The sequence below is a fragment of the Ambystoma mexicanum genome, chromosome 1p, assembly GCF_040938575.1.
Source record: "Ambystoma mexicanum isolate Mex_15411 chromosome 1p, UKY_AmexF1_1, whole genome shotgun sequence".
Classification (NCBI taxonomy): domain Eukaryota; kingdom Metazoa; phylum Chordata; class Amphibia; order Caudata; family Ambystomatidae; genus Ambystoma; species Ambystoma mexicanum.
This window is the reverse complement of record NC_090921.1, coordinates 1,029,155,994-1,029,182,777: the sequence shown is the minus strand read 5'-3', so window position 1 is coordinate 1,029,182,777 and position 26,784 is coordinate 1,029,155,994. Positions and strand designations below refer to the sequence as shown.

Sequence of the window (26,784 nt, the reverse complement as noted above, 5' to 3'; positions counted from 1 at the left end):
TCTGAAACTAATTAAAAAAAATATAGATATGTTGCACTCTTGCCCGGTTCACTTTCCATTTCCCTCTAATTTGAGGTCTCACACTTACCTCCCCAGAATAGCTGTACTTCCCTTTCAGAATTTGCCGATAGAGCCTGGTCCGGTTATCATCCTCAAAGGGCATAGTCCCACTCAGCAGAATGTAGGAAATCACCCCCAGTGCCCACATGTCCACAGAGTTTGTGTAAGGCTTCCGGACAAGGATCTCAGGGGCAATGTATTCTGGTGTACCACATGTGGTTTTCATTAAACAGTCATCCCCTTTCTTCCGAGCACTCGCCAGGCCAAAATCAGTTATCATGATTTTGGAATCAGTCCCAGGGTGATAATACAAGAGGTTTTCAGGTTTCAAGTCCCTGTGGGTGATACCCAGTGTGTGCAAGTACTTGACGCCCTCCAGAACCATCTGGAGCACCCTTGTGGCATCCCGCTCTGTGAATGATCCTTTGGCAATGATCCTGTCAAACAATTCCCCACCAGTGGCCAGCTCCATCACCATGTACACCCTCTCCTGGGTTTCAAACACCTCAATAAGCTGTATAATGTTAGTGTGCCGCACCCGTCGAAGGACATTCAGTTCGGATTCACAGACCTCTCTTCCTTCCCTGTACTTAGTCTCAATCATTTTAATGGCATATGGCTGTTTGGAGGCTTTGTGCTCTACACGCACAACTCGACTGAAGCTCCCCCGGCCAATCAAGGCCTTAATGTCATACTTTGCAGTCACACGCGAATCAAATTTTGCACGGTACTTCGCAACCTTGTTTCTGCGGGGGTCGGCATGCTCCATTTGGCTCTGTGGATGTCCACTGTGGTAGGGGCTGGTGTGATGGGGAGGCGTGGGTGAGCCAGTCTTAATGATGGCACTGCCTTTGTCTGTGATGAAGTGCTTGTAGATGTCATTTTTCTGTGACTCAACCTTCTTGACGAGATCAAGCTGAACATCTTCGGGTGACTCGGGAAGTATTTTGCTCGTCCCACAGCCCATCGCTGATGGATGCTATTCATCCATGAAAGCCTTTTGTCAGGGGACATCAACATGACATAGATCAATGGCAAACATCTTCGACATCTATCAACAGAAAGAATAAATCAACATTAGTTAAGCACGCAGGTGCAAATAGACGAGTAGAGGACAACAGCAAACATGCCTTGTGGAGATAATGCATTAACAGTGGCTTGGATGCAAATGGGATAGGGGGAAATAGTGATCAAGCAAACAATTTCTACCAACAAGCTTTTAAACACATTTCACATATTTTGTCGTATTAGGACGTGAATATCCATGTAAATGCCCATTAAGTTTTGAAGAGACAACAGAACACAAGCGAGCACAATTAGGCATCTCATGCACGCGTAAAATACAGAGGAAGCAAAGCTTACTAAAATCGGACCCCACCAAACCACCAGCAATCTCTGCAGAAGTGTGGAGGAGGAACTGGCCATGAAAACTGTATACCGTCAAGGCCAGGGCATGTGTTGGTTTGGCAAGGCAATATGATAAACCTTGTGGGGCAGCGGGCAAAAGAAGTTGGGCCCTTGCCACACATGCAACGGCAAAACCCAGACTTCTCATTTGGCAGAAACATGAGAAACAAGTTAAACAGCAATTCGGTTATTAAAATAAGAAACTGAGCTTCATCTGGACCCGACCCCCCAAAAAGAATCCTGTGAGGTTCGATGTCGCATATTGCCAGCCATGGTTACACAATGGCCATCAGCCAAAATGTAGGTTTGATGCCATTTTTTTCCTCATCATTAGCTGAATTGCCATTATAATAAAAATTGGCCAAGTTGAGAAAATGTAAACATGGCTCCACTGTAGATGTGTAGGGCAAAGAGGATTTGGATCGCTTGATAACCAGGGTTAGCACTTAGCAAGCACAGACAAACGTAGGGGGTTACCCCAAACCCACCTTCTACAAGCATGCCTTTTACAGAATGAATGCTCTCAATTTTACTACCCAAATTCCATTCACAATTCTGCCTACACAGTCGGTGACATTGTCCACCATGTCTCATGTTTTCCCCACCCAAAATCCCCCAATAGGTTTCACCTGCATACCCTTACTTTAAAAAAAAAGTTCATTGAAATGTGTTGCTACCATGCAAACTGTTAAAAAACCATTGGTAGAAAATTCAGCAGACTGATAAGGAATGCCATTACTCCATCACACAAGCAGCTGTTATTTGTCAAGACCCTTGATCAGGTGGATCAGCTGTACACTATTTCTAGGGGACTGGAAAATGCCTTTGGTGGCCCTTTGTAAGAAGCTACAGTGTTATGAGCGTTCCCACACAGTTTCTCTAGGTGGAAGTGTCCCTCTTGTTAACGACAAATTGCCACTGAATGAGAACGTACAACAATAGGAATTCCAAGTTTGAACATCCGGCAGGCTTAGCCAATCAGGATCTTCATAGAATTCCTGGCACTATTACTAGGTATTCCCTCAGAATCTACCTTCCTGCTCGGTTCTGCCTAGCAGAAGGCTCCTGGTTGCTCCCCCAGGCCACCACTCAGCTCTGCTTCTCCTTCACTCTCCATGCATGGTACAGGATGGCACATGACAATGCACACTCTCCCCTTATGACGCAGCCTCAACTCAGCTATGATGACATAGCAACAGTGCAGAGCAGGACCACCTTCAGTCTGTCTTGAGGCGAGTAATTTCATACAGTTCCTCTGGGTGCAGAAAGCTCAAGCAACTGGATGGTGGGCAGGAATCGGTACCAGCTCTGTCGCGATGTACGCTCTCTCCGGTGTTTCAAATAACTCAATAAGCTGTATGTTGGGATACCGCACCCGTTGAAGGACATTCAGTTCGGATTCACAGACACCTCTTCATTCTTCGTACTTGGTCTCAGTCATTTTAATGGCATATAGGTGTTAGGAAAGATTTGTGGTGCACACACAATCCCACTGAAGCTCAGCCAGCAAATCGAGGTCTTCACTTAATGTCATACTTTGCAGTCACACGTGGATCAAATTTTGAACGGTACTTGACAACTTTGTTTCTGCTGGGGTAAAAAAAAAAAAAAAAAAAAAAAAAAAAAAAAATCAGAGGCTACTTTGACATTTACCGGCCCATCTCGAACAACCCTCATCTTCATTGGAAAAATCTTGCGAGATGATCACATCCTCCCAGATAGTGGCACACTGTCGGAACCGTCTCCTCCATGACAATCTGGCGTGCACCAATTATGAAGCACAGAAAAAGCCTCTGTATATAAGAGGAAACATGTAGCCTCGATTCTTCAGCAGCAGTTGACGCACTCAGTCACAATATCCTCATCAGCTTAGATGGGACAGCTTTCAAATGGATCAGAAATTACCTGCGATATTGCTTTGTCAAGTCAACTTCACATCAGCTTCTTTTGATCTACCTTGCAGCATTCCACAAGTCTCACCAAGGGTATTTAACATTTATGCAAGACCTGGCACAAGCACTCTTTCACCCGCCTTCCCGCAGCCCTCCATCTCCAGGTCTATGTAAGCGATCCTGAGATTTTACTAAACACATCTACAGGAGGATCTGACAGGAATCTGATCCCCCATTCTTCATTCAAGAAAAGACTGGAACATGGACAATGATCACCGCCTCAACCCTCAAAGGGAAAAAATAATCGAAATCATTGTGCTTTGGCCGACACCTACCAGTCATCTTCCCTCCCGTTACAATTACCCAACCCATCAACCCTCATTCATACTTGAAACACGATAAGCTAATTTCCAGCTGCATCGGCTCAAGCCTCCCCTACCTAACCCTACCTCAGAAGATTACTCCTGCCCCAGCCACTGTAGTATCAAGTATTGACTATTGCAACAACACTCTCTACTTGGGGTCAACTAAGGTATCCAAACAGCTGCACCTCCTTCAGTACATGGCTGCCAAACTAATTTTCTCCATCAAACCGTAGGACCCCATTTCCTCCGCCATGGGTGCACTGAAATGTCTCCCCGTAGAAATCTACAAATCCCTAGACAGAGCCAGGGTACCAAAGGTCCACGTTATCTGACATCTAGCATTAAGAGCCACACTCATAACTGGAACTTAAGATCAGTTTCCCAAAGCCTGCTTCGTATTCCGTCAGCAGAAACAGACATGGTGGCAGTTCCGTGGATATGCTTGGCTCTAAACACGATCCCACTTTCTGGCCGTCTCCCTATAACACGTTACTTATGTAAATTCTTTCACTATGAGGGGCAATCCTCAGGATGCTCTTCACGATTCTCATCTGGTAATTTAATTATAAAAGGCTGTAAATATGTTTGTCCAAATGTTTTATTCTCAATTTTCCGAATAAGGCATCTTTCCATCTCATCCTTGAATCTGCATCCGCACTGCAAGCCCATGTTTTGTGTTGTACATTTGATAAATGTGATTGATTTTAGATTTACTATCACAATGAATAGAGTTATGTTGTAACAACACATTCTTCCACTACCAATCTTATTGATGGAACAAACAGTTGCGTGCAGACACATTATAAACACTGAGATGGTAGGTGACAGTCCAGGACACTGGCACTGCCCCAAGTTGTAATGCCACCTGCAGACATCACCGAGATCCACGCGTTACGATTGACCGCATGATACATGCCCAGCAGATTAATGTGCATTAAAGCAAGGGTACTTGGCAATACCACAATGCACAACACTGAGCATCAGGCTATGAATTATGCGGCTATACTGATGAGGACTGCCAAGTTCCAAATGTCCCATGGACTGGGAGACAGACACCCCACTTCAAGATTCCATACTGCCAGGAGTCCCAATTTTGGATAGTGTAGCAGTTACATACAATCAGGCCTCACAATGTACATTGCACTAGCCATTGGCGAGTTTCAATGGACTCTTGGTGAGTGAGATATGGTTTGCTGTGTTAATGCAGAGAACTGAGAGGGGCGAGCGATTTATATGACTGTTAGTGGCTTGCAACGTTAAACGTGTACATGTAGTATATGTACATAACCAAGAAAACTAAACAGTTTTGAAAAGGTCGTCATAAATCATGCAGCCACAGTGTAATGTACTGCCTACTTCACTATATTGCCCAATGCACCATAGAAAACCATGCAAACCAGCAGACGTCACACATCAGTTATCTCGGATTAGCTTTTACTGGCCACTTCACAATCCTTTTCCCGGCAAACTTAACACTGCCCCAAGTGCTGTTTACGTTTTATGAAAACGCACAAGAAGCCCAGCTGAGCAATACATTATTGTGCAACAGGCCCGGAGTGACCGACTTCAGATGCAGCAACCCCATTCTCCCTTTTTCCCCTTCCTGATCGCCTCCACCGCAACTCTTATTGGAGTCTCCAGTGTGGGACTGGGGACGTACCATGTCGATCCAGCATAATCACAGTGCCAAGTCTTGTGCCCCTCTAATGCAGTTTCCCTGTGTTGGCACAGGAAATCGAGGTGTGTGGAGGTACGCATGTTCTCTGTGCCAATGGAGGGTGGGCCTGCCTGCCAATCTAGCCAGTAAATGAATGGAAGCACAGGAAAGCTGCCCACGCCAAGCACCATATTGCCTCTACCTATATACCACTCCTAGTTCTTGCTACTAGCAGAGGGTTCTGCATTGCCGTGCACAGTAGGGCTATCGGGCACCGCCACTGCCATGACATCGCATGCTGCAATCATTGTTAACATATTAAAATGCATCACAAAGCGGAGTAAACGCAGTTGGCAATGTTTTTTGTCCTACTTCATAAACTCATGTGTTGGTACAGGAAAATGATTAGATGAGAAAGGTTCTGCTTCTAGAATACATTTCCTGCATAAGGGCATTCAAAAAGATTACAATAGCAACAACAAAGCATCGCAGATTTTATGGGCAGGGTTAATTAAAATAGTGGCTTATGAATTTCTGGAATATCATCCCATTTTACACATCGGGTCAGCTCAGACGCCTCCTGCTTTGTGAAGTGCTGTAATAAAAGGTGTTGTTGCCCAAGCCAATAGACGACATACCAATCTCTGTTGAGCTGGCTCATTTATAAGGCAAACCTGCGACTACAGGATGAAAAAACGATCACGAAACCTGGATCTTAAATGCTCCCGAGTACTTACCAGTACTACGGAGTCTCTCTCATCGCAGTTCCCGCTTGCCCTTTAAAATGTGCCATTGGGTAGCCACGCCAACTACCTTGTGAATAAAAAGCACATCACCAATAACAATGCCTAAGCAGAAACAACTGGTGAAGAGGAAACCAGAGGCCTAAACAAAGGATGCACCCCCTGGGTGAGAATCCTTTGCCATTGTGAGGAATTGGACCATCTGCACAGGGAAAGAGCGCTTGCCTGGGCTTTTTGATTTTTTGATAAATAAAAATGAATGATCGGTGATTAACCTCGAATGTGTGCAGCCATTCCGCACCCATTTTAACTGCTCACCGCACAAAACGCATAGTCACGTGTACTCTGGGAAATGACAGCCTACAGGCACCCTCTTCCCCGGTCAAATTCAGCTGGAATGCGACGTGTACATCAAAGCATCTGAAGGGGGAAGGCACACCTTCATCCAGCCATGGGCAGATTAATTTAAATATCAAAGGCCCCATGGATCTGCTTTCCCTTTGTCTATCCGGCTGGTGGCAGTGCATACCAATGAGGAATCAGGTAAGCCTGGAGAGGCTTGGTTACCGGACAGACAGCGGGGCGAACACTCCTTTGGTATGCAATGTGTCAACTTGAAGCTAGTTCCCACCCCTCTGTATGAAAGCCAGTGAAATGCATGTCTGGGTCCACTATTACAGTAGGCAAACCCCTGCAGGGCTGAGCCCTTTCAGATGGGAGAAGTATGTGATTTGGGGGGAGACAGAAGTCTGCTCCCAGCACAAACTTCAAGGGAGACCTGCGCTTTAATCAAGAGTCACAGTTAACCAGAGACACTTTGATCTACAACGGAGAGGAAGATGGGTGGGACTTGGGTATATGTGGTCACCCCTCACCTTTTCCTGTTGCAGAGCACTGTGGTCCTGACCGCATGCATAAAAGAAGATTGTTGGTGGGGACCCAGGATTGGGTCAGGTCATTAAGGTAGGCTTAGCCTGCACCAATCACTGGGGCCCATTTGGCTTTAAAAGAGGGCAGAACCCCCCCACTTAGGAGATAATCCGATGACTTCAGAAGGAACTAGGACTCATTTGGACCAGAGCTGAAGGTACAGTCTACCTTACATCTTCCACCAGTGAAGGAAGGACAGGAGCTCCAAAAGGGAAGCAAGATCCCTCCCCTAAACATCTCCCAGGGAACAGAGTGAGATAGACTCAGAGGACCCGTCCAGCAGCCCCAGAACCAGCACCCAGCCAGCACACAGCAAACCCTGCTAGGTTCTGCCAGCAAGCTTCCTAGGCGAGACGCTCCAGAGAGTCTCTGGACAAAGGACAATGCAGTTGCCTGCAAAACACTCTTGATCTTTGGCCGTCTGCCTTTTAAGGACTTATCGAGACAGTCGAGTCCTCCAACCGCAACCGGCTGCACCACTGACTGTTGTCACGCCGCAGTCACCAGAGCCGTCTGAGCCGCCTCGACCAGCACTCCAGATCCACCAACCAGCACAGAGACAACGATTCTTGGCCATGTGCCGCCACACCAGTCAGCATGCAGCTATCCTCCCAACCTCACTTGCCAAACTGCCTGCCGCCTGATACTCGCAGCTGTCTTCCAGGAGCTGCCGAGCGCTGGAACCTCCTCGCCGCTGTCGAGCATCTAGAACTTCTCAAGCACCAGGTACATTGTGGTTCTGCCCCCCTGGTCCTTCTCCGAAGGCCCCTAGAGACAGTTACAACCCTTTGCCCCTTGGTGCTGAAACCATTAACCTTGAACAGTAAGACCGATTACTTTAACAACTACCCTCATGTTAGTATCTGGAGTGCTTCCCTTTCCTTCGTGAAACTGTCCTCGGCGTTCCTTTATAGGATGGGTTGTATTTTGTAGTATGCTAGAACGGTCTGTTGTAGTAATAATAAAGTAGATATCCTGTATACAACCTTGACTGGACAGTCCCTTTTATCATCGGGTACTAATTGTATTTTTGCTGTGTTGCAACTAACCAATGATACACAACCTTGTGGAGATAAGCCTGCCGTTCCGTCCACGTTACCACGATTGGAAAAGGAGGTTTATAATTGACTTGTGCCAATCTGTTCGGATCCCTTCTGGTGTACTAGAGGTGTGGGACTGATTGATGGTTTAGAAACCGATATTCATCCCTGGACCACTAGTGCCCCGGAAATTGATTTGTCACAGCCATCCCACTCAAAAGCAGGAACCCTCACAATCAATACATTTCCATGCTGGCTGCACCAATATATGCCAGTATTCACATATATTCATTCGCTCAGTATTCATGTGTGCTTTGTGCATAATGCCAGTAATAATACTATAAGAAAACATGCCCACTACGGCTCTGGCACACACTCCTGTTGGCTTTGCCTTTAAAACTGTCTGGTCACAACAAGAAAACATGTCCAAACTGGCTGCACAATGCAGGCGAGTCTAGATGCATAATAACGCTAATGTTTGCTTTACCCTCGATGACCAGTGAAAAAAGCCACACCACAGTAAGAAATGGCTTAACTGGCTGCCCTAAATGCCAGTCTAGACGCATACCACCACTTATGATTGCTTTGTCATAGAATCGCAGTTAAATAAAAAAAAAAGTCATGCCACAGAAAAGAATGGCTAGACTGGGTGCCCCAAAATGCCATTGCAGCCACATATCTTTTCTAAAAAATCAACAGGATTATGTACTTGCATCTATGATGGAGACCCATTAAAGTGCATCATGACTGGGATTCCAAGAGCCGTCGAGAGGAGAGCAGCGTGATCGTGGAGCCCTCACGCCACGTGGCAAAAGACAATAAAGGTAGATTAAAAGAGCATTCCCCAGGTGGGGGTTTATCGATGTAGGCTGCATTGGTGGAGTGCAGCAGCCCGGATCGCCAGAGGACTTCGGCAGGTGTGCAGCATTTGTCTCTGTAGTGACTGAGGTGCGGAGGCACTGTGCCCACGGCAGATGCAGGCCGAGCTGAGAGACACGCTAGCAGACCGCGAGCAAGAAGAACCACTCTGGGAGAACCGGGGTGCAGAGGAACCAATGCGGCTGCGAGGCAGGGTGGCAGAGAGCTGCCGCTGCGAGACGGCGGACAGCACAGGAGCCCATCAGGTAGGGGCTGCCTGCGATATTGGAGACCCACCAAGGCTAGATTCGTGCAGCAGGTGCTCCCCTGCTGGCGGGAGGATAGAGGCTGGGTCGAGCCAACCCAGAGAAGTAGCATCTCAACGGAGAGATCAGGAGGATCCAAAAGGTGCCATACCCATAGCCCGCTGCCGAGAGCTGCGCAGAGGAAGAGAGCACCCGGAGCGGCCAAGAGGGCCCACACAGCGAAAGTCGTGAGGCAGGAAGGCAGCGACCCCAAGGGGCTCGACTATCTCCCTCACGCATCACCTCTCTCCCCCCCCCCCCCCACTTGAGCCTTGAGGGAGAACCATCACAGGTCAGAGTGAGCCCTGGCCCAAGATAGGGTGCAAGCAGGCAGAGGCTGGCCAGTGCAGGAAGTGATCACTGCCTTTGAGCAGAGCGACGGTGAGGAGTGGAGAAGCGTGGTGGAAGGCCCCTGCCCAAGCTTTGAAGCCAGCAATTTGCAGAGAGATCAGGGGAGGCCCTGCAGTGTTATAGCTAGGGCGGCTGGAGGCCCATTTGAGGTACATTTTGGAGCTGCATTTAGTGACTCAGCCAGCACACACCCATCCAGAAGCACAGCAAGGGAGCAAGAGGCACACCACGCATAGAAGACAGTGACCAGTGACCAATCATGAGCAAAGCGGAGGCCAAATAGAGGGCTAAAGAGTCCATCTACATCCATGGTGGGCTAGGAAGAAAAAGGGAGAGGCCATTTTGATAGGCTCAGGAACAGTGATACTGGCACCAGGGCCAGGAGGAGGGTCATTTGAACCCCAGGAGGAAGACAAACAGTGGCTCACCTGCTCACAGTTAGACAGAAGTTCCAACACCCCCCCCGCACGGTCAAGGGTAGACCCACTTAGTGGCGAGGGGGGGGGTTCCTATGCCCTGAAAAAGTGGCCAGAAGAGGTCCGAAGGGTGCGACACGATATCGGGGAGAAGAGGAGAGGGCAGGGCTCCACCCCATCACACCTACCTACGCACTATGTCCAAAAACAAGGGGAAGAACATGCAAGCTGCACCCAAGTAGAAGAAACTCCAGGAGGGCAATCTGCAGAAACTCTGGCGCAGAGACAGCGAGGTACCAACTGGAGGATATCAAGGGCCCGGGGCAGGCACTGCAAAAGATTAAGTGGTCACCCAGGAGGTCCTCCGCCAATGCTTTCAGGATTTTGGGGACAGGATGGCGTACACCCTTCAATCGCAGTTGAACATGATGCGAGCGGAACTGTCCCAATCGTTTCGAGAGGTGAAGGGGGACATAACGAAACTAGAGCAGCAGACCGATGCAGCGGAGAGCGCCATTCAAGAGGTCGCAGAGGACACAAGGAAGATCGATTAGCTGGTAGAGCAATTAGCAAGGGTCATGCAGAACAGCGAGACCCAGAGCAAAGACCTTGAAAACCGCACAAGAAGATCTAACATCAGAATAAAAGGCCTTGCTGAGGCTGTGGCAGACAAGGACGTACGCACGATGGTGCAGCAGGTGTTCGGGGACCTGCTGGAAGTGGAAGACTGGTCGGGGATATAGCTGAACCGCACACAGAGCTAGGGGTCAGACCCATAGATGTAGTGGTGGCCTTACACAAGTACGGGCAGAAGGAGAAGGTGCTGGCAGCTGCCAGGAGGGCCAGATCAATCAGCTACAATGGCTTGGAACTTCAGCTATTCCAGGACCTAGCCCAAACCACCCTGGTGAAGAGTAGGATGATGGGCTCGGTGGTGCGTGCCCTAATCCGGGCAGACATACGCAAAAAATTGACCTTTCCCTTTAAACTACTGTTCGAATAGGAAGGGAAACAGCATCAGGTCACCACCTGCGAGGAAGGTACGAGGGACCTGAAGATTGAGGACGAAGGGTCACCAAGGCAAGAACAAAGACTGGCGAGATAACCGGTCAAGAGGAAAATGTGGGAGTGGCCAAAGTTTGACAAGGGGCTAACATTTTTTTTTTTTTAAAACAACAAAAAAAAAAAAACACAGGGGTTAAGGAGCCCAGTTAAACCCCCTCAAACGAGGAGGCAGGAGTGGAAGGTGTCCACACGCCCATCAACACAGGAGCGCCACGCTGAATGTAAAGGGGGGTTACAGGAAGGCATGTTGTAGCCCACCTGGGGGAGGTAGTTTGGGGAAAGTTACAAGGAGAGGTGGGTGGTACAGGATGTCTTGGGTTTATCTACATGGGTCTAGAGGGACTCGCGTAGGTTTACTCTGGCTTGTTACAATGGCTCAATTCCAGAGATGAGGGTCGGGGGAGTTACAGGCTGGTTAAGCCCACCCAGAAAGGGGGGACAGGGGATAGGGGGCTGAAGGGTGATGGCAGAGGGGAATTCGAGGGACAGGGGGGGGGGGGGGGGAATCCCAACCGCAGCCACACATTAGTGCGGGCCGCACGGTAAAACGACCATGGGAAAGAGGGAAGTGCTTCGGGTGACCAGCCTAAAAGTCGGGGAGCTTAATTCCCCGGTTAAGAACAGGAAGGTGGAACAGTTCTTGGGGCGGGGGAAGTCGGGAATTGTAGCCCTCCAAGAGGCGCACCTTCGGAGGCAAGACAGGCATAAACTGGAAATCAAGGGGAACCGCCATCTGTTCCAATCCAACGTCCCAAGGAAAAGGGGGGGGGTTAATCGCTATTCAGGACATCCCAGGCTTCCAGGTCATAGCTACTCAGAGGGACAGAGGGTAGGTATCTGGTGGCCTCTTTCCAATAGGGGAGTGGGACATATACACTGGCAGCAACCGAAGCCCCCAATACAGGGCGAGATGGGTTCTTGCGGGGCGACACTGACCAAATTGCAGACGTTTGCTAAAGGGCAGATAATGTTGGTAAGCGACTTTAATCTGGCGTGGGACCCAAGAGAAGACAGGAGCGCAAGGGTGTTCCACAACCAGGGAGCGCCATCTGCCTACTTGAAGGAACACATGGCCCAATTGGCCTCGTTAGATGGCTAGAGGGCACTTAGGGGGTGGGGGAATGGCTATACATTTTATTCCCACGTTCATAAATCCGTCAAGGATAGATTATGCCTGAATTTCAAAGTTACTGTTGGGTAGGTTCGCAGGGATAGAGCTAGGAGTGATCGTCCCTTCAGACCATGAGCCCAAAACGATTACCTTAAAGATGGGGCAGAACTAACCAGGCCTGTGGCGGTGTAAGTGCCCTTGCCACATCCTTAAGGATGGAGTCCTATGTGAGGACATTAAGAATAAAATCTTGGATTACTTTGCACTTAATGCAACAAAGTGTGTACGCGACCAGGTGGTGTGGGACGCATTTAAGGCTACATTGCGGGGGAGCTCACTGCGATGACGTGCCAGATGAACAAACAACTAGGTCTATTACAGGAGGAATTGGAAGCTAAACTTAACAAATAATGGCTCAAATGGCAATTAACGTGGGGGATATGCTGCAAAGGGAATGTCGGCTGATTAGTGGGCAATTAGATGTTTGGCAGACTAGAGCTGCAGAGCGTCATTGCTCTACCTCCAACAGAGGTATTCTGTCAAAGCCAATAAGGCAGATCCCCCGTAAGCGAGGTTGATTAGGAAAGAAGAAGCATCGAGGACAATCCTTAAAAGACAGGGTGGGGGGGGAGGGGGGGGAGACAAGAAAGCACTGCTCTCCACAACATAATTTCGGTGTTCAAAGAATATTATTCCTCCCTGTACACATAAGATTCCCCTGAGAAGGGAGCCCAAAGGGAATACCTGTCCCGGTGCCATCTCCCTAAGATCACTCCTCAAGAATGGAATCTAAGAAGAGTAGCTGTAGCTGCCTTGCCATCAGGAAAGGCCCTGGGCCCAGGCAGCTTCCCAGCTTGTTTCTACAAAACCTTTAGAGAGGCACTAATACTGCGCTTAGTCCAGCTCTTCAACTCTTTGGGGGGGGGGGGGGGAGTCGGGGTGTATCTTGCAGGAACTTCTCTTTGGGGAGGTGGTAGGGTTCAAAATAATTGCCCACAAGTCATTGTCACCTCAGAAAAGGTTCAGGATTTGCAGGGTATAGTACCCTATAAATGGGTGGAAACTGGCATTAGATATTTGGGGATCCAGACTGCTGGTTCTCTGGGGGCTTTTTACCGTGCAACTACCAGCCTTTAGCGGTAGAGCTGTACCGGCTGCTGGCGGAATTGGTGCCCTTATCAATATCCTGGCTGGAGAGGATAAATGCCCTAAAAATTGTGATTTTGCCAAGACTCTTGTCATATTTCACAGCCCTGCCAGTGTGGGTTCCCCAAGGTTTCTTCAGGACCCTTAAAATAATATGTGGGGTCTTCTTTTCTTGGAGGTTTATATACCTTCCACTTCCACTTCCCCATAATTCCCAATATATTGCAAAGCCAGTCAGATCACGGGAACATCCACACCAAGGCAGGGCGCGAAGTGTCGGCAGTACTGTGACGAGGATGAGTAGGACTAGGAGTAATGAAGATTACCAGTCAGTAATCTGAGCATTACCTCCACGTCCCTCTTCCCAGTACTCATCAATGAGGAATACCCAAGCCAACAAGAGGTGGGGGGCCACAATGAGACCCCCAAACCAAGAGGCCAACGCAGCAACCCTAGGGAACGCAGAAAGGAACCAACAAAAAGGCAGGGGAGCGCCACTGAAGCCCCTGCACCCCACAAGAGCTGGCCACGAACTACCACCAAGGAATCAGGACCGAGCGACAAGGCAGCCGGAACCACCAAACAAACCACTCAGAAAACCACGCCCAGAAAACCCAAGGCCACGAGAAGCTTGGGAAGCCAGAAAACAGGCCCACAGTAAACCAAGGAACACGCAACGCCAGAGAAGGCAATCCCACGGAAGACAAGCTACCAGCAGAGCCCGCACCCAAAAACAAGGCGGGGAAAAGGAGCAAAAGAACCAACAGCAGAAGCGCAAACCAATGAGCATCACCCACCCAGAGGAAGCTGGAAGTAAAGCAAAAGCCCATGAAACGGCCCGTCCAAACTCAGCCCATGCAGGGGAACCCCCAATTCACAGGAAAGCGCGAAGGGCCACAGACAGGAGACGAGGCACCCTGCAATGCCATAAGGGATCACCCATACCGGAGCCTGGGACCCAGGAAGAGACGGGGCAGCCAGGAGGACCACCCAGAAGGCCCAAACACTGCGGACCACAGACATTCAGTCATGGATGGCGACCCACGGCCTCTGTCTGAATGACAAAAAAACGGAGATCCTACTCCTCGGATCTGACCCAAACTTTAAAAAAACGAACCCCAAACTACACATCCTTTAACATCGACAACAATATCATTAAGGTAATGCCCGAGGTAAAAACTCTAGTATTCTACCTGGACTCCTCTCTTAACTTAAAAAGCAAGTCAGTATACCTATAAATTAATCTGAGCGGCTAGATGTTAGGAAAGATTTCTTAATTGTGGGTAATTTTCGTTCCATGTGGCAACCCCTAAACTTTTTGCTGTTGTTTTCACCAGGATCTAGACTTTGCCAGAGAAGTGCAGCCTTCTGCCGCACTCCTCTGGGCTTTCGCTCCATTCTTACGGGGAAACTGACATGCCCTTAAGACAGTCAGTACCGGGAAACGTTGTTTTCCATAGTTCTTTTATCATGTTGCAGCTTTCGCGCAACGTGACACAAGAGGGCACTGTAAACTAAGTTACTGCTCTCTTGGGTCTCTAGTCTTCTACAGGCCCTAGATACTCTCTTTGGATTGATAATGAACAGTGCAAGTGAATCACGGATGGGACTGGTGGCAGCGATCATTTCTTGTGTTTTTGAGCTCCTTTTGGCGTTTTAAGCACGTTTCTCGCGCTTAGCCCAAAATGGTGGCCTGGCTCCCAAAATGGCCAGACCACGAGGCTCTTTGTCCTGTCCGCTGACCGTCTTGCCCCCTTCACCTGCCCCAGGTCGAGCCGACCCAGGGCCTTCCTTATTTGGGTATGTACTTTCCCGCGAAACAGATGCTTTCGCGGGCTTCTACAGGCCTTGTGTGCGCCTCCCGGATGTGGGCTGGGATGTCTGGTCCCAATACACATCCTGGGTGCCAGAGAGTCTAGGGTGGTGTGAATGCCTGGGACCTCTGTGGTCCGCGATAGGTCCACGTATGGTGTGAATGTTTTGTGAGCATATCTCCCATTGGGTCCCCTCCGTTTTGGCGCGAAGGGAACCGTGGATAAGAGGGGGCTGGAAACACCACTACCATGTCGATCGCCTGAGTTCTCACGAACGAAGGAATACAGGAGCCAAGTATCCTGCAACCACGAGGCTGAACCAAGGAATCGCTGGTGACCCGCTGAAGGACTGCTCCTCTGCACTGCTGCCGCTTGGTGAAACCCTTTCTACCTCTGATCGAACGAGAAGGCCTGTACTGGTACTTCGACCCTTGGAATAGTGGGAACAACTATTCTCGGCATCTTCACCATCTCCTGCACGTAAGCCTTCGGAAGGGTCTCTGGGCCATCCAGCAGACTGACTAGCCTACCCAGGAGTCTTGCTCTGTAACCGCCGTCAGGTTGTGTTGTATTACGAGTCCTTGTCACTTTCACATGATTCGTACACTTGGCATTCCCAGGTCTGAAGTGAGTAGTGTACATTTGGCTGAAATACACACGGCCGCTCGGTTGCCCTGCTGTGGTAACAAACTGTGCGGGTTCACTGCGTTTGGGACATCCTCAACTCCTGCTGCTGCGGAATCTACACGACGCCGAGACGTCCCCTGCTCGTATCTGAACCTGCCAGCACTGAAACTGACGCGGAGAAACCTGGGTCTGCTTGCATCGGGGACCGGTGAGTAGCATCGCTAGGAACTGGTCGCTCTCCTGCAGGAGCCCATACCTTTTCCCCGCTGTGTCCAACAGCACGCCTTTCCGTACTCGCGCTCTGCTTCTGCCCACAGTGGAGGCTGCGCTTGAGTCGGAGCTCTGTTCATCTTCATTTGTTCACCGAACTAAACTGCCTGATTCCCTCGAAGAGACTCCCCTTTTTGCCAGTTGGCACCAGCGCGTGCAGGTACTTTTGAGCACAAGACTCCACTCTTCGTAGGGCTTGGACTTCCTTTTAGTTAGGTGCCTCTGAAGGCGGACTGGGTCTAATTATTATTCGCACTGCCCGTTTTCCTCCCCATCTAGGTGGTCTACACATTTCGTGCATCTAACTCGTTACTCGTTTGCATTTGTATATACATTGTATTGGTTTACTTGAGTTTTATTGTGATTTCTCGCTACGGTCAATGTTACAAAGGCCTTGTAATAAATGTGCATATATTTTTAATATAACACCTGCTTGGAGTAATTTGTAAGTGTCCTTGCTTTGTGTGCTCATTGCAGGCTTTCAGTCACCCTCACCCCTCTTGAGACCTAGTCTTGACCGCCGCGATCGCTACCCTGATTGATCTGGCTTGTCCAGAGGTTACCCTGTTCCGAGAAACTAGGCTGGCCTTCTGAACCTCTGCCCCTCCATGACAGAGTTCAGAAATCCGTCTCAACACTAAACCATTCCTGTCCAATGCCAGTTGCATCACCCTGGCTAACGCTCTTATGTCTAGATTAGACTGCTGAAACGCCCTGTACTCAGGTGCCAATAAGTAAGAGCAGCTCTGAATATCCCTCAGAGAGCACATCTCTAAATTCAGGAAGGAAGCCCATTGGCTAAAAATAAAGGATCGAATCCTCCTCAAAACTATATCCCTCACCTCCAAATGTCTCAACAATCTAGCTCCCCCTTACCTATCGGAAAGAAATCACCAGGAAACTCACCTCCCGACCCTTAAGATCTGCCAATACTTTCCTGCTGGACATCCCTAGATTCAAAATTACCACGGCCGGAGGAACTAGTTTCCCAGTTAAAGCTGCTTAAGATTGGAACACACTCCCTATTAACCTTAGACGCCCCCTACCATACGTTAGATTCAGAATTAATGCTCTCAATTGGCTTCGAGCCAATGATTCATAACCTCCTCACTCTGTGACAACTTTTGTCAAACACCTGTGACTTATTTATCCTCTTACTTACAACTGTATTCTTAGGTTCTCACCACCTACGTTGTGCTAGCCTGACTCTTATCCGGTCCATCCTTCTATGTTCCTTGAATAGCAATGACTACCTCACTTCACCTACTCTATCCACTCTATATCAAATGACTACCATATCATGCATTGTTCCTCACACTGTAACTACATGTTTGTGCTAAAGTATGACAGGTAATGTAACTAAGCTTTGAGATTTCTTGTACTGTTGCGCCCAGCTGCCCAAGGGCTTGGTGCGCATTATCAAATCAATAAAACAAATAGAAGCACCAAGGCGAAGACCGACAGATCTAGGAACCAATGCCAGAGGAAGGGCCACGAGGAAACTCGCCCCCTACTAGCCATACACCAACCGCACAAGGGACGCCGGGAGACAACCAAGAGAACCACCAGAAGATGAAGCACCCACACCAGGGAACCAACACAAGCCCAGGGCACTGAGTCTCAAGACCCCCCAAGGGGCATGAACATACGCACCACCCAACGGAGAACCCGACACACCCAGAAAAGACAGGAACGGCCAAGCCCCCCCCGCACCACCAAGTCATGGGGAAGCCCACCACAGGAAGGGCACCCGAAACCCCCACATAGACCAAACCAGAATAAGGGCAGAACCACAGGACCAACTTAGTACACAACCAGAAGAGCCACCGCCAGAGCTGAAAAAGGAGGCCAAGCGGTACGAACCAGCGGCCCCCGAAGGGAGACAAAGGCCCCTGCCCGCCGGGCAGACAGCAGAGGAGAGGGAAGGGCCATAAGCCCCACCCACCTCCCTCACAGATGGGAAGCTGAGGGAGCACCCAGAAACCCTTGGCTGCGGGAGACAAGATGCCCACTTGAAAACCCAGGTACATAGGAGGCCCAACCAAACCCATGGCAGCATGAGGGAAGGACGTGAAACCCAGCTACATAGGAGGCCCAACCAAACCCATGGCAGCATGAGGGAAGGACGGCGAGCATCGACGGGCAAGGGAAGCGGGGGAAACGACCAACACCCAAAGCGCAGGCAGGTACGACCAGAACAGCCAGAAAGACAGTTGGGAGAAGAGGGGAGGACCCACGAGAGAGCTCAGAGGCACAGGGGCCCACAAGGGAAGGACAAGGCGGCGAGGATGGAAGCCAACCAAAGTACCAGCGACGGGGCCGAAAAGTGGCCACAAGGCCACTAGAAAAACAACCCGACCAACAGACCGCAAGCCCGCCAGAAGCATGAGGGGTATGCAGAACCAGCCCCGCCCCATACCCCACAGAGAGGGACCAGGAGCCACCACACTCAGCAGTCAACAGAAAGGAGGGCAGGGCCGAACCACCCCCACCCCATCCAAGACAGACCCAATAAGAAGCCGGAGGCAAGTCCTGGGACCGATGGAGGCACCAATGGGAAAGAACCCCAAGCAGGCCAGGGCACCACAGACTGAGCCCACCACCGGCCCCAGAGGAGCAATCAGCGGAGACCTGCCCAGGCAGGCCCGGAAAGGAGAGGAGGCCTGCGCCCCAGCTGAGATCAGGCAGCGAGAGAAAAGATGAGAAAACGAAAGGTCGAACAGAAGCCACGCCCCCAGTACAGCACCCAGCAGGCCAAAACCGGCAGACATCCGCCAGCACCCACAGTGACGCACCCCCACAGCCAAATAACGAAACCGAATGATGGCGGGCCAACCACCGGAAAATGGGGCAAAGCATCCCAATTCCCTAAGCACACAGTACGACACACAGACATGCATACACTGGGCGAACAGAGCCCACAGACACAGACCCCCCCCCCCCAGTCACATGTAGATGGAACCTAACACCCAGGAGCACAGCAAGTAATCCAAAAGGGGAGGGCAAAATCTTCCTCTCGCCATGGCCAGTCTGATGAAATAGCAAAGACTCCATGGATCGGCCCAACCTTAGTAGGCCCTGCAGGCAGCAGCCACGCAGACGGATGACAGGTAAGCGGGCCCACCAGAGGCCAGGCCGCAGGGCCAACAAAAGACAGAAACACCCCAACACCGTCGATATGCATCCGAGTCAACCCGAAGCCAGCAATCTCCACCTAGGATCAAGGGCAGTGAAACTTCATGACTTGGACAGGTGTATACAGTAAGTAACCCCCGCAGGGGCACCCTATCCAGAGGGAAGCAGTATGTGCATCGACAGAGACAGTCCCCACCACAACTCCAAGGGATACCAGCCTCTTCAATCAGGGACCACAGAGAGCCCAATTAACCAGAGAGACGCCTGAACCTGTTCCCACCCTACCACCACTCGTGCAGCAAAGCACATTGGTCATGACCTCCTCCATAGAGGAAATTGTTGGTGGGGACATAGGATTGGGTCATAAAGGCGGGCGCAGCTTACACCAATCACTGGGGCCAACTGGCCACAAAAGAGGGTCCAGCCCCCTCCTTAGCCAGAGGAGCGAAGACCCTGCAAGGAGCAACACCACCACATTTGGACTCTGGCCATAGGCACAGCCTGCCCCGCAGCCACTGCCAGTGAAGGAAGGCAGGGACGGACTGGGACTGGGCCACAAAATCGGCTTGCACCAAAGAAAAAGTGGCCCACAGTTGCAAATGGCTATTCATGCTGTTTGCGACACTAGTACCGAGGTGGGCTGGGGATGTGATAAAATGTGATGCAAATGTGTGCATTTTAAAGCCTGCCGCATAGTGATGCTACACAACGAAACTGTCCCACATTGGCCCAAAAAGTGACACACTTTGACCAAAAGAACTGGCCCACACCAGCATATTGTGTTTTAGGTCCGGACATGGGCCAATAGCCCGATAGGCCCGTCCAAGCTCGAGGTAGGTCAGTAGCACCAAGAGGGAAGCAAGATCCTTCCCCAAACATCCCCCAGGGGCACACAGGCCCGATTGGCAATCATAACCATGGACCAGGCAGCTGTGAGACACCTCCAACGGAGCCACTGAGATGCCGCATCCGCTGCATATGACTAGGCCATTTCCACACAGAAGCGGCCGGCAACAAGTCAGAAGGGAGCCCCGCTCCCTATGCCCGAACCCGAAGAGGAAACGGGGAGGGCCCGGCTCTCTCACTGGCCATACCAGACGACTACATGATCCTCAGAACAGACAAGAGTAAATGCCAGAGGAGGCAGAGTAGCACTCATCGTTAAAAAACAATTGGGTTCTAGAGAAATATCTGTCTACCAACCATTCACCTCAGGGGAACGACTTTCTGTGAAAGTACCCCTTTCAGCTAACTCAACATTGACTATACATCTTCTTTACAGACCCCCCAGGCCCAGTATCATCCTTGGGTGAAAAGATCACCCACCTTCTCAAAAATGTTAAACCAGGGTCTAAAATTATTTTACTAGGAGACTTTAACTTAGGACTCAATGACCCTAAAGATAACAATGCCTCAGCTCTAGCTAACACGATAACAGAACTAGGCTTCCTAAATCGCATCACGATCCCAACGCACAATAAAAAGGTAGGAACCTTGATTGGATTGCTGATCTTAACTGCAATACGAAGATTCTATCAAATACGCCTTGCGCTTGGTCTGACCACCACATGATCACTTTCACTATCCAGGACCAGCCTACTTCAAACTGTAGCCACAGTATAGCCCCTCCAGCCCTTACCAGAAATAAATGCAATATTACAGCAGAAACAATACTTCCATTACTTCACCCCATTATCAGCCCACTGAGCCGTGACAACCTAAACCCTGCAGCGATGGTCTCTCTCAGGCTTTAGACAAAGTGGCCCCACTAAAAATGCATAAAGCTAAACAATCTTCTCATACTTGGTACACCACAAGTCTAAAAACACTACACAAGACCAGGATATTAGCTGAAGGGACCTGGAGAAAAAAAACTGTTCTATTAACAAAGACAAATTTGTCACAGCCTCAAATAACTACAAAAACGCTATCCACCAAATGAAAAGTGACACCTACAATGAAAGAATCAACAATGCTAAATCAGGTGCAAAATAGTTATTTACCATCCTTAGAGAATTAGAAACCCCAGTGACTGCAGGAAAACTGCATAAAAAGACACCACCTGGTGCTCGAATATCCAAAAGCACTGTTGGATAAAATATCTCTCCATTTTGAGCATACTGACGCCACTGTGAATCGGCCTAGCCCTTTTCAGTTTACCACAGTCTCAGTACCTGAAGTGATACAAATAATGAAAGCCTTAAACCTACAAGATGTCAGGGGGGACGGGGTGGGGGGGGAATATATGTCCAGCAAACTCTTACCAAAGATGTGGCAACAGAAATTGTCCCTTTCATCACCACTCTATTAAATACATCATTCAAAACTAGCACAGTTCTCACCAATCTCAAGGATGTGTGGGTCCTCCCTCTCCTAAAGAAGCCTACACTAAACCCATATACACCTACCAGCTATAGGCCCATAACTAAGGTACCCTTCCTTCTTAAAATTTTGGACCAGGCTGCGCACCTTCAAATTCAACATTATCTTGAATCAAACTATCTCCTTGGCCTTTGCCAGTCAGGCTTTAGACCAGGTCACGGCACAGAATCTGGTCTCATCGAACCTTAAAATACAAATGGATGAGCTACTGGGCAAAGGTAATATAGCTCTCCTTCTCCTGTTAGACCTATTTGTTGCCTTTGACCTGGTCAACCACAATGTCCTTTGAAAATATCTGACTTCAGCACACTTCTTTGCCAAAAACCACTTCTTGGATAAAATCTTTCCTTTCCAACAGGACAATGAGAGTATTCGCACCGACTGCAACTGCCGACCCGGCTCCAGTTCTGTGCGGAGTTCCACAAAGCTTGTGCATCTCGCCCACTTTATAAAAGATTTTTACAAAGCTGTTATTGGACCATCTTGACAGTTTGGGTGTCACCTATACTAACTATGCAGATGACACCCAAATACTCCTACCGCTCTCAGGGTCCTATGACACTGACTCCAAACTTTTGAACAAAATCTTCCCAAGTTATTCAGGCATGGGTGGCCATTCATGGCCACTGTCTAAACAGCGACAAAACGGAGATACTAATGATTGTTCAGGTACTTTGTTTAAACGGTTTTGTGAGCCAATTTAAATTGTTTGTTATCGATAACAATACCATCAAAGTAGCGAAAGAAGTCAAAACCATAGGGATCTACCTTGACTCGACACTTTGCTAACCAAACAAATCAATGCTACAGCCTCTTCAGTGGTGTACATAGCGAAACCGGTTGCAGGCCTTTCCATTCTCCTAAGAGCTGCATCACCTTGGCTAGAGCCCCGATACTATTGAAACTGGACTGAACGCATTATACATCGGCACTAGCTGCCGCAACCTAAACAAACCAAAGTGCTACAGAACAACGCATTAAGAGCGACACTTAACTTTCCAAAAGCCAACCACATTACTTCTACCAGACAAAAGGTTAATTGGCTTCCAGTGAAGAACAGACTTGCTTACAAAATGCTATCATTAACCTGCAACAAGTGTCTAATGAACAAAGCACCTCAATACCTAAACTGTAATTTCACTAAGAAGAAATCTATCAGACTTACCAGAACCTCTCAGGTCAGCCAATTTATGATTCCTAGATACAAAACTGAAAAAAAACACAAAGGTAAGAGTTTTCCTGTCTTAGCCTCCAAACTCTGGAATAGCTTGCCGTCAGACCTAAGACCTGAGCCCTGAGCTAGCCTACTGGGCCTTACGTAAAAAACATGGCTAGTCTCCCAAGAAGAATATTGATTCTAGTACTAGATCATTTGACATATGGTGGAAACACCAAGTTCCCCTACACAGCAACCGTTTGATGTCCTGAACTAGAACTGTATTGCCCTCAATGTAAATGTACTCCCCCTCTTTTTACGTACTTCGATAATTGTAATAAATATGTAAATACCTTGGAAATTGTAATGGAAACTACTTGCACTTGAATTGTAACCTGTAAACGTGCACCTCGATACATTTAACATATAGCACTCTTAAACCAAAGGTATTTGTACCGCGCACCGTCACCAACGGAGTTGGTCCCCAGGCGCTCTGGCAGATCTGCAAATGAGAAGGTGGGATGGGTTAGTAAGGTGTAGGGGGAGTAGGATAGTGAGAGGAGTGGTGTTCTTTTGGCAGCTTCAACTCTACCCACCGGGTGCTGAGCTTTGGTGCGAGTATCGGATCAATGTCAGTCCTCGTGTGCTGTTGGTGCGGCTTATGTGTTGTTGCCGTGTTGTGAAGTGCGTGTGGGTTGTTGTGCAAGTTTTTTGAGTGAGATAAGTATGCAGAAATGTTGAGCTTTTTTTTGGTTAGTGATTTATATGATTTTTAACATGCTAACATTTCACAATTCTGACTAAGTGTGGCACCTGCCAACTTTCACAATCCCATCAAGAAGCGATTCAGGCTAACGTTCAGGATTCTATCCAAGTGTGGCACATGTTAACATTCATAAGGAGAATAAGGCTGGACGTCAGGGCCTCCCAAGCGATTCAATTAAAACGGGACTCTGTGGGCCTCACAGGCACCCATCGATTTTGACAAGAAAGCTTCCCTGCTGGTTGCCTTTGTTTTGCCACCAGAGGCTAGGAAACCTGTCCAGTTATAATCTGTAATGTTAACATCCTCTCTATGGCTACAGCTAGGGTTTTACACAGGATAAAGTCACAGGGTGGAGAGGAAAGTATGCACATATGTCCTAAAGAAACAGTCCTCACAAACTGAACGCTGGTGCACTTAATTGTGCACTGCTGGCCAAAGACAGACCATTCCAAAAACATTATCACAGACGTGTCACCTTTCGTTTAGCTTTTTGGTGTGGGGTATCCAATAGGCTGAGAAATTAATAAAGTGAAACAGTAGAATATAATCTGTCCTAAAACCAGGGAAATCACTCATTCATTTTGCATTAGGAAACACATTCTCCCATTATATCTAAACATCATACAGCTGCCTCCCATAACATAATTTACCTACACCGAATTCACTCTTCCCATTCCTTATGATACATGGATTTTGGGATCAAATATGTGCTTCTGGGATTTTTTTTTTTTAAACTAAGACTATATAAATAAACAAACCCTCTCCCCGCCAGGAAAACCACAGCGAAGCAGGCGTCAACAGGCCGGACAGGGGTCCCTCCTCCCAATGCCTGACCACCTGACATACAATGGGCAGCGGGAAGGGCACACCAAACCCCCACCCCGCCAAGAGCAAGCCCCATAGAAGTGGCAGCCAACAGGCCGGAAGGTGGCCCCGCTCCCCAAAGCCCGACACCAAAAAGGAAACATGGAGGGCATATCCAACCCCCTCCACACCAGGAAAGCAACCTGCATCAAGACGGGAGCGAACAGGGTGGACGGGGGCCCCTCTTCCCAATGTCTAACCAGGAAGAGGCAGCGGGGAGGGCACACACCAGAGAAGCCAGCCGTCCCCCAGGACCGCGGTAGGGGAAGAAGACGAGCAAATCCAACAGGCCGGACAGGGGGGCCAGCCTCCCAATGCCCGACCAGGAAGAGGCAGCGGGGAGGGCACACCCAAGGGAAGCCGGCTGTCCTCCCCCCACTAAAACAGGAGTCGGGAAGAAGACGGGCAAAACCCTCACAGGAAGCACACCAGCATTGCTGCAAGGCATCAGAATACGAGCCATCCGAGAGCGGAACTCTCTGCAACTACAGCATCCAATAACGGTCGTGCAGCAGGACCCCAAGCCCTGCAGGGTATCCGTGCCAGGCAGACACGCTCAACCGGACTCCAAGCCCCGCAGGGAGACCAGGAGCGCACTGCCTCCCCGCAGGAGACACCACCATGGAAGGTCCAGCAACATTGTTCCCCAGTGCCCAGCTCCAGGAAGAACCAGTCGCTGTCGAAAACAGGAGAAAAAGAACTGGGGATTATGGGTAAGTGGGAGGTGTATATACCTCCAAGAAAAAAAAAGTTCCAGTGTGGGAATCAAAGCCTCATAGGCGAGTGAGTACTTGGACGAGGAAGGTGGAGGTAATGTGTCTGTAGTTATAAGCACCAGGTCAGGCATTCTGTCATATGTAATGGATTAGCAGGTACTGTATCAAACGTCAGTTCCAGGGCCAGTACTCTTTCTGGAATCAGTATCCCAGATCTGGTACTGTGTCTGTAATTATTTGCCCGAGGGCAGGTATTGTCAGATGTAGCTGATGTGCAGGTATGTACCGTATCGGAAGTCATTAGCTCCAGAGCAGGTATTGCGTCGGCACTAATTCGCTCCAGCCAGAGGATGTGATGGGCCTTTAGCTTTAGCGCTAGAGAAGGTAGTATCTGCTGCTATTCATCCGGGTGTTGTTTCTGTGTCTGCGGCCATTAGACATAGAACAGACACTGTGCCTGCAGCGATTATCCACAGAAGGGTCGGGTCATTAGACCCAGAGAAAGTACCGTATCTGCAGTCATAGCCCTGGGGAATAATTACTTTCACAGTAGGCACTGGAACTGGAGACAGTACACGTCTGCAATCAATAGCCGGCGCAGTGGCGGACGTAACGGTCAGCAGACAGAAAAATGGCGAGCAGGCCCCTGTGCCCTGCCCCGCCCCTTCCCAATCTCTCTCTGAGACACTCTTTGCAGTCAGACCCGAACTTCAGCAGATGGTCACAGCGCACTGTAATGGAGGCAATGAATCTATTAATGGGCGTTAAAAACCTGCCGCACGCACGGTGCACAATGCCCACTATTACTCTGTATTAACCGCTTCCCAGTTGTTCGCTGCAGCTCGGTCCAGGGTGCTCTGACTGGGCAGTTTACTTCTCGCCGTAACCCCTCTCCAGAAACGCACGCTCCTCTGCTCCAGCAAGTGTTTAATGTATCATAGTTACGAAATAATGCAGATTTAAGCAGACCTGAATTCTGCTTATTGTAATATTAGTTCAGGGCTGGATGTCTGCGCTCGGGCCTTAAAAATCACAACTTAAATAAAATGAATCATGTCCCCCTAAAGTTCATCTTTGCGCAACTCCACCCACTTTGGGGCCCCGCCTCCAGGGCCCGCCCACTTGGAGCCCTCTGTAATTTTTGCACACGGGGCCCTTTGCCTTAAATCTGCCACTGAGCCGGCGCAAGTATTATAAATAGTCACTTACACCAGACTACTGTCGGTGTAGTAGCTGCACAGCAGTTACTGCGTCTGCGAGCAATCCCGAGCCTGAACTGTACCGTAAATGAGATCCAGAGCAGCTGTGTCTAAAATACCAACAACAAAAGGGCTGCCCTGTGTTCAAACCAAATGTTTAGAAAGGCACGTACTTACAATGTTTAATTTCAACATGTGATGAGTACAATACAACGAATTACAGCTTCAGCCGCAGTCTCTAACTTCAACATGCATTTCCAGAAGTTGCAAACGCGCTGCTCTTACCAATATAACAACAAAGAGGTGAGAATGAACTGAGTTAATGGACGCTAAAAAAATACAAAGAAAATCCATTACAAGAGCTGGATCCCGTTCACTCACCTGATGCTGCCTGGAACCTGAAAAGTAGCGTTTGGTAGAGGAGGCCTTATGTTGCTTTGATTATCAATTGAAAGAAACATTTAAAGTTCCTATGAGACACGATAGGATGGTGTGTCTGCTTAAAAGTT

At 49.1% G+C, this 26,784-nt stretch overlaps 1 protein-coding gene across 1 annotated transcript in view; it reads right to left on the bottom strand.

Moving 5' to 3' along the window:
• Positions 1-26,781, bottom strand: part of PSKH1 (protein serine kinase H1) — a 148,579-nt gene extending 121,798 nt beyond the window's left edge. The window contains exons 1-2 of the mRNA XM_069603874.1: positions 26,657-26,781; positions 89-1,111 (exon numbers count right to left, since the gene is read on the bottom strand). Of these exons, the coding sequence (XP_069459975.1) occupies positions 89-1,027 (939 nt within the window). The 5' untranslated portion in view covers positions 1,028-1,111; positions 26,657-26,781. The remainder of the gene's footprint in view (positions 1-88; positions 1,112-26,656) is intronic.
• Between the last annotated feature and the right edge of the window lie 3 nt (positions 26,782-26,784).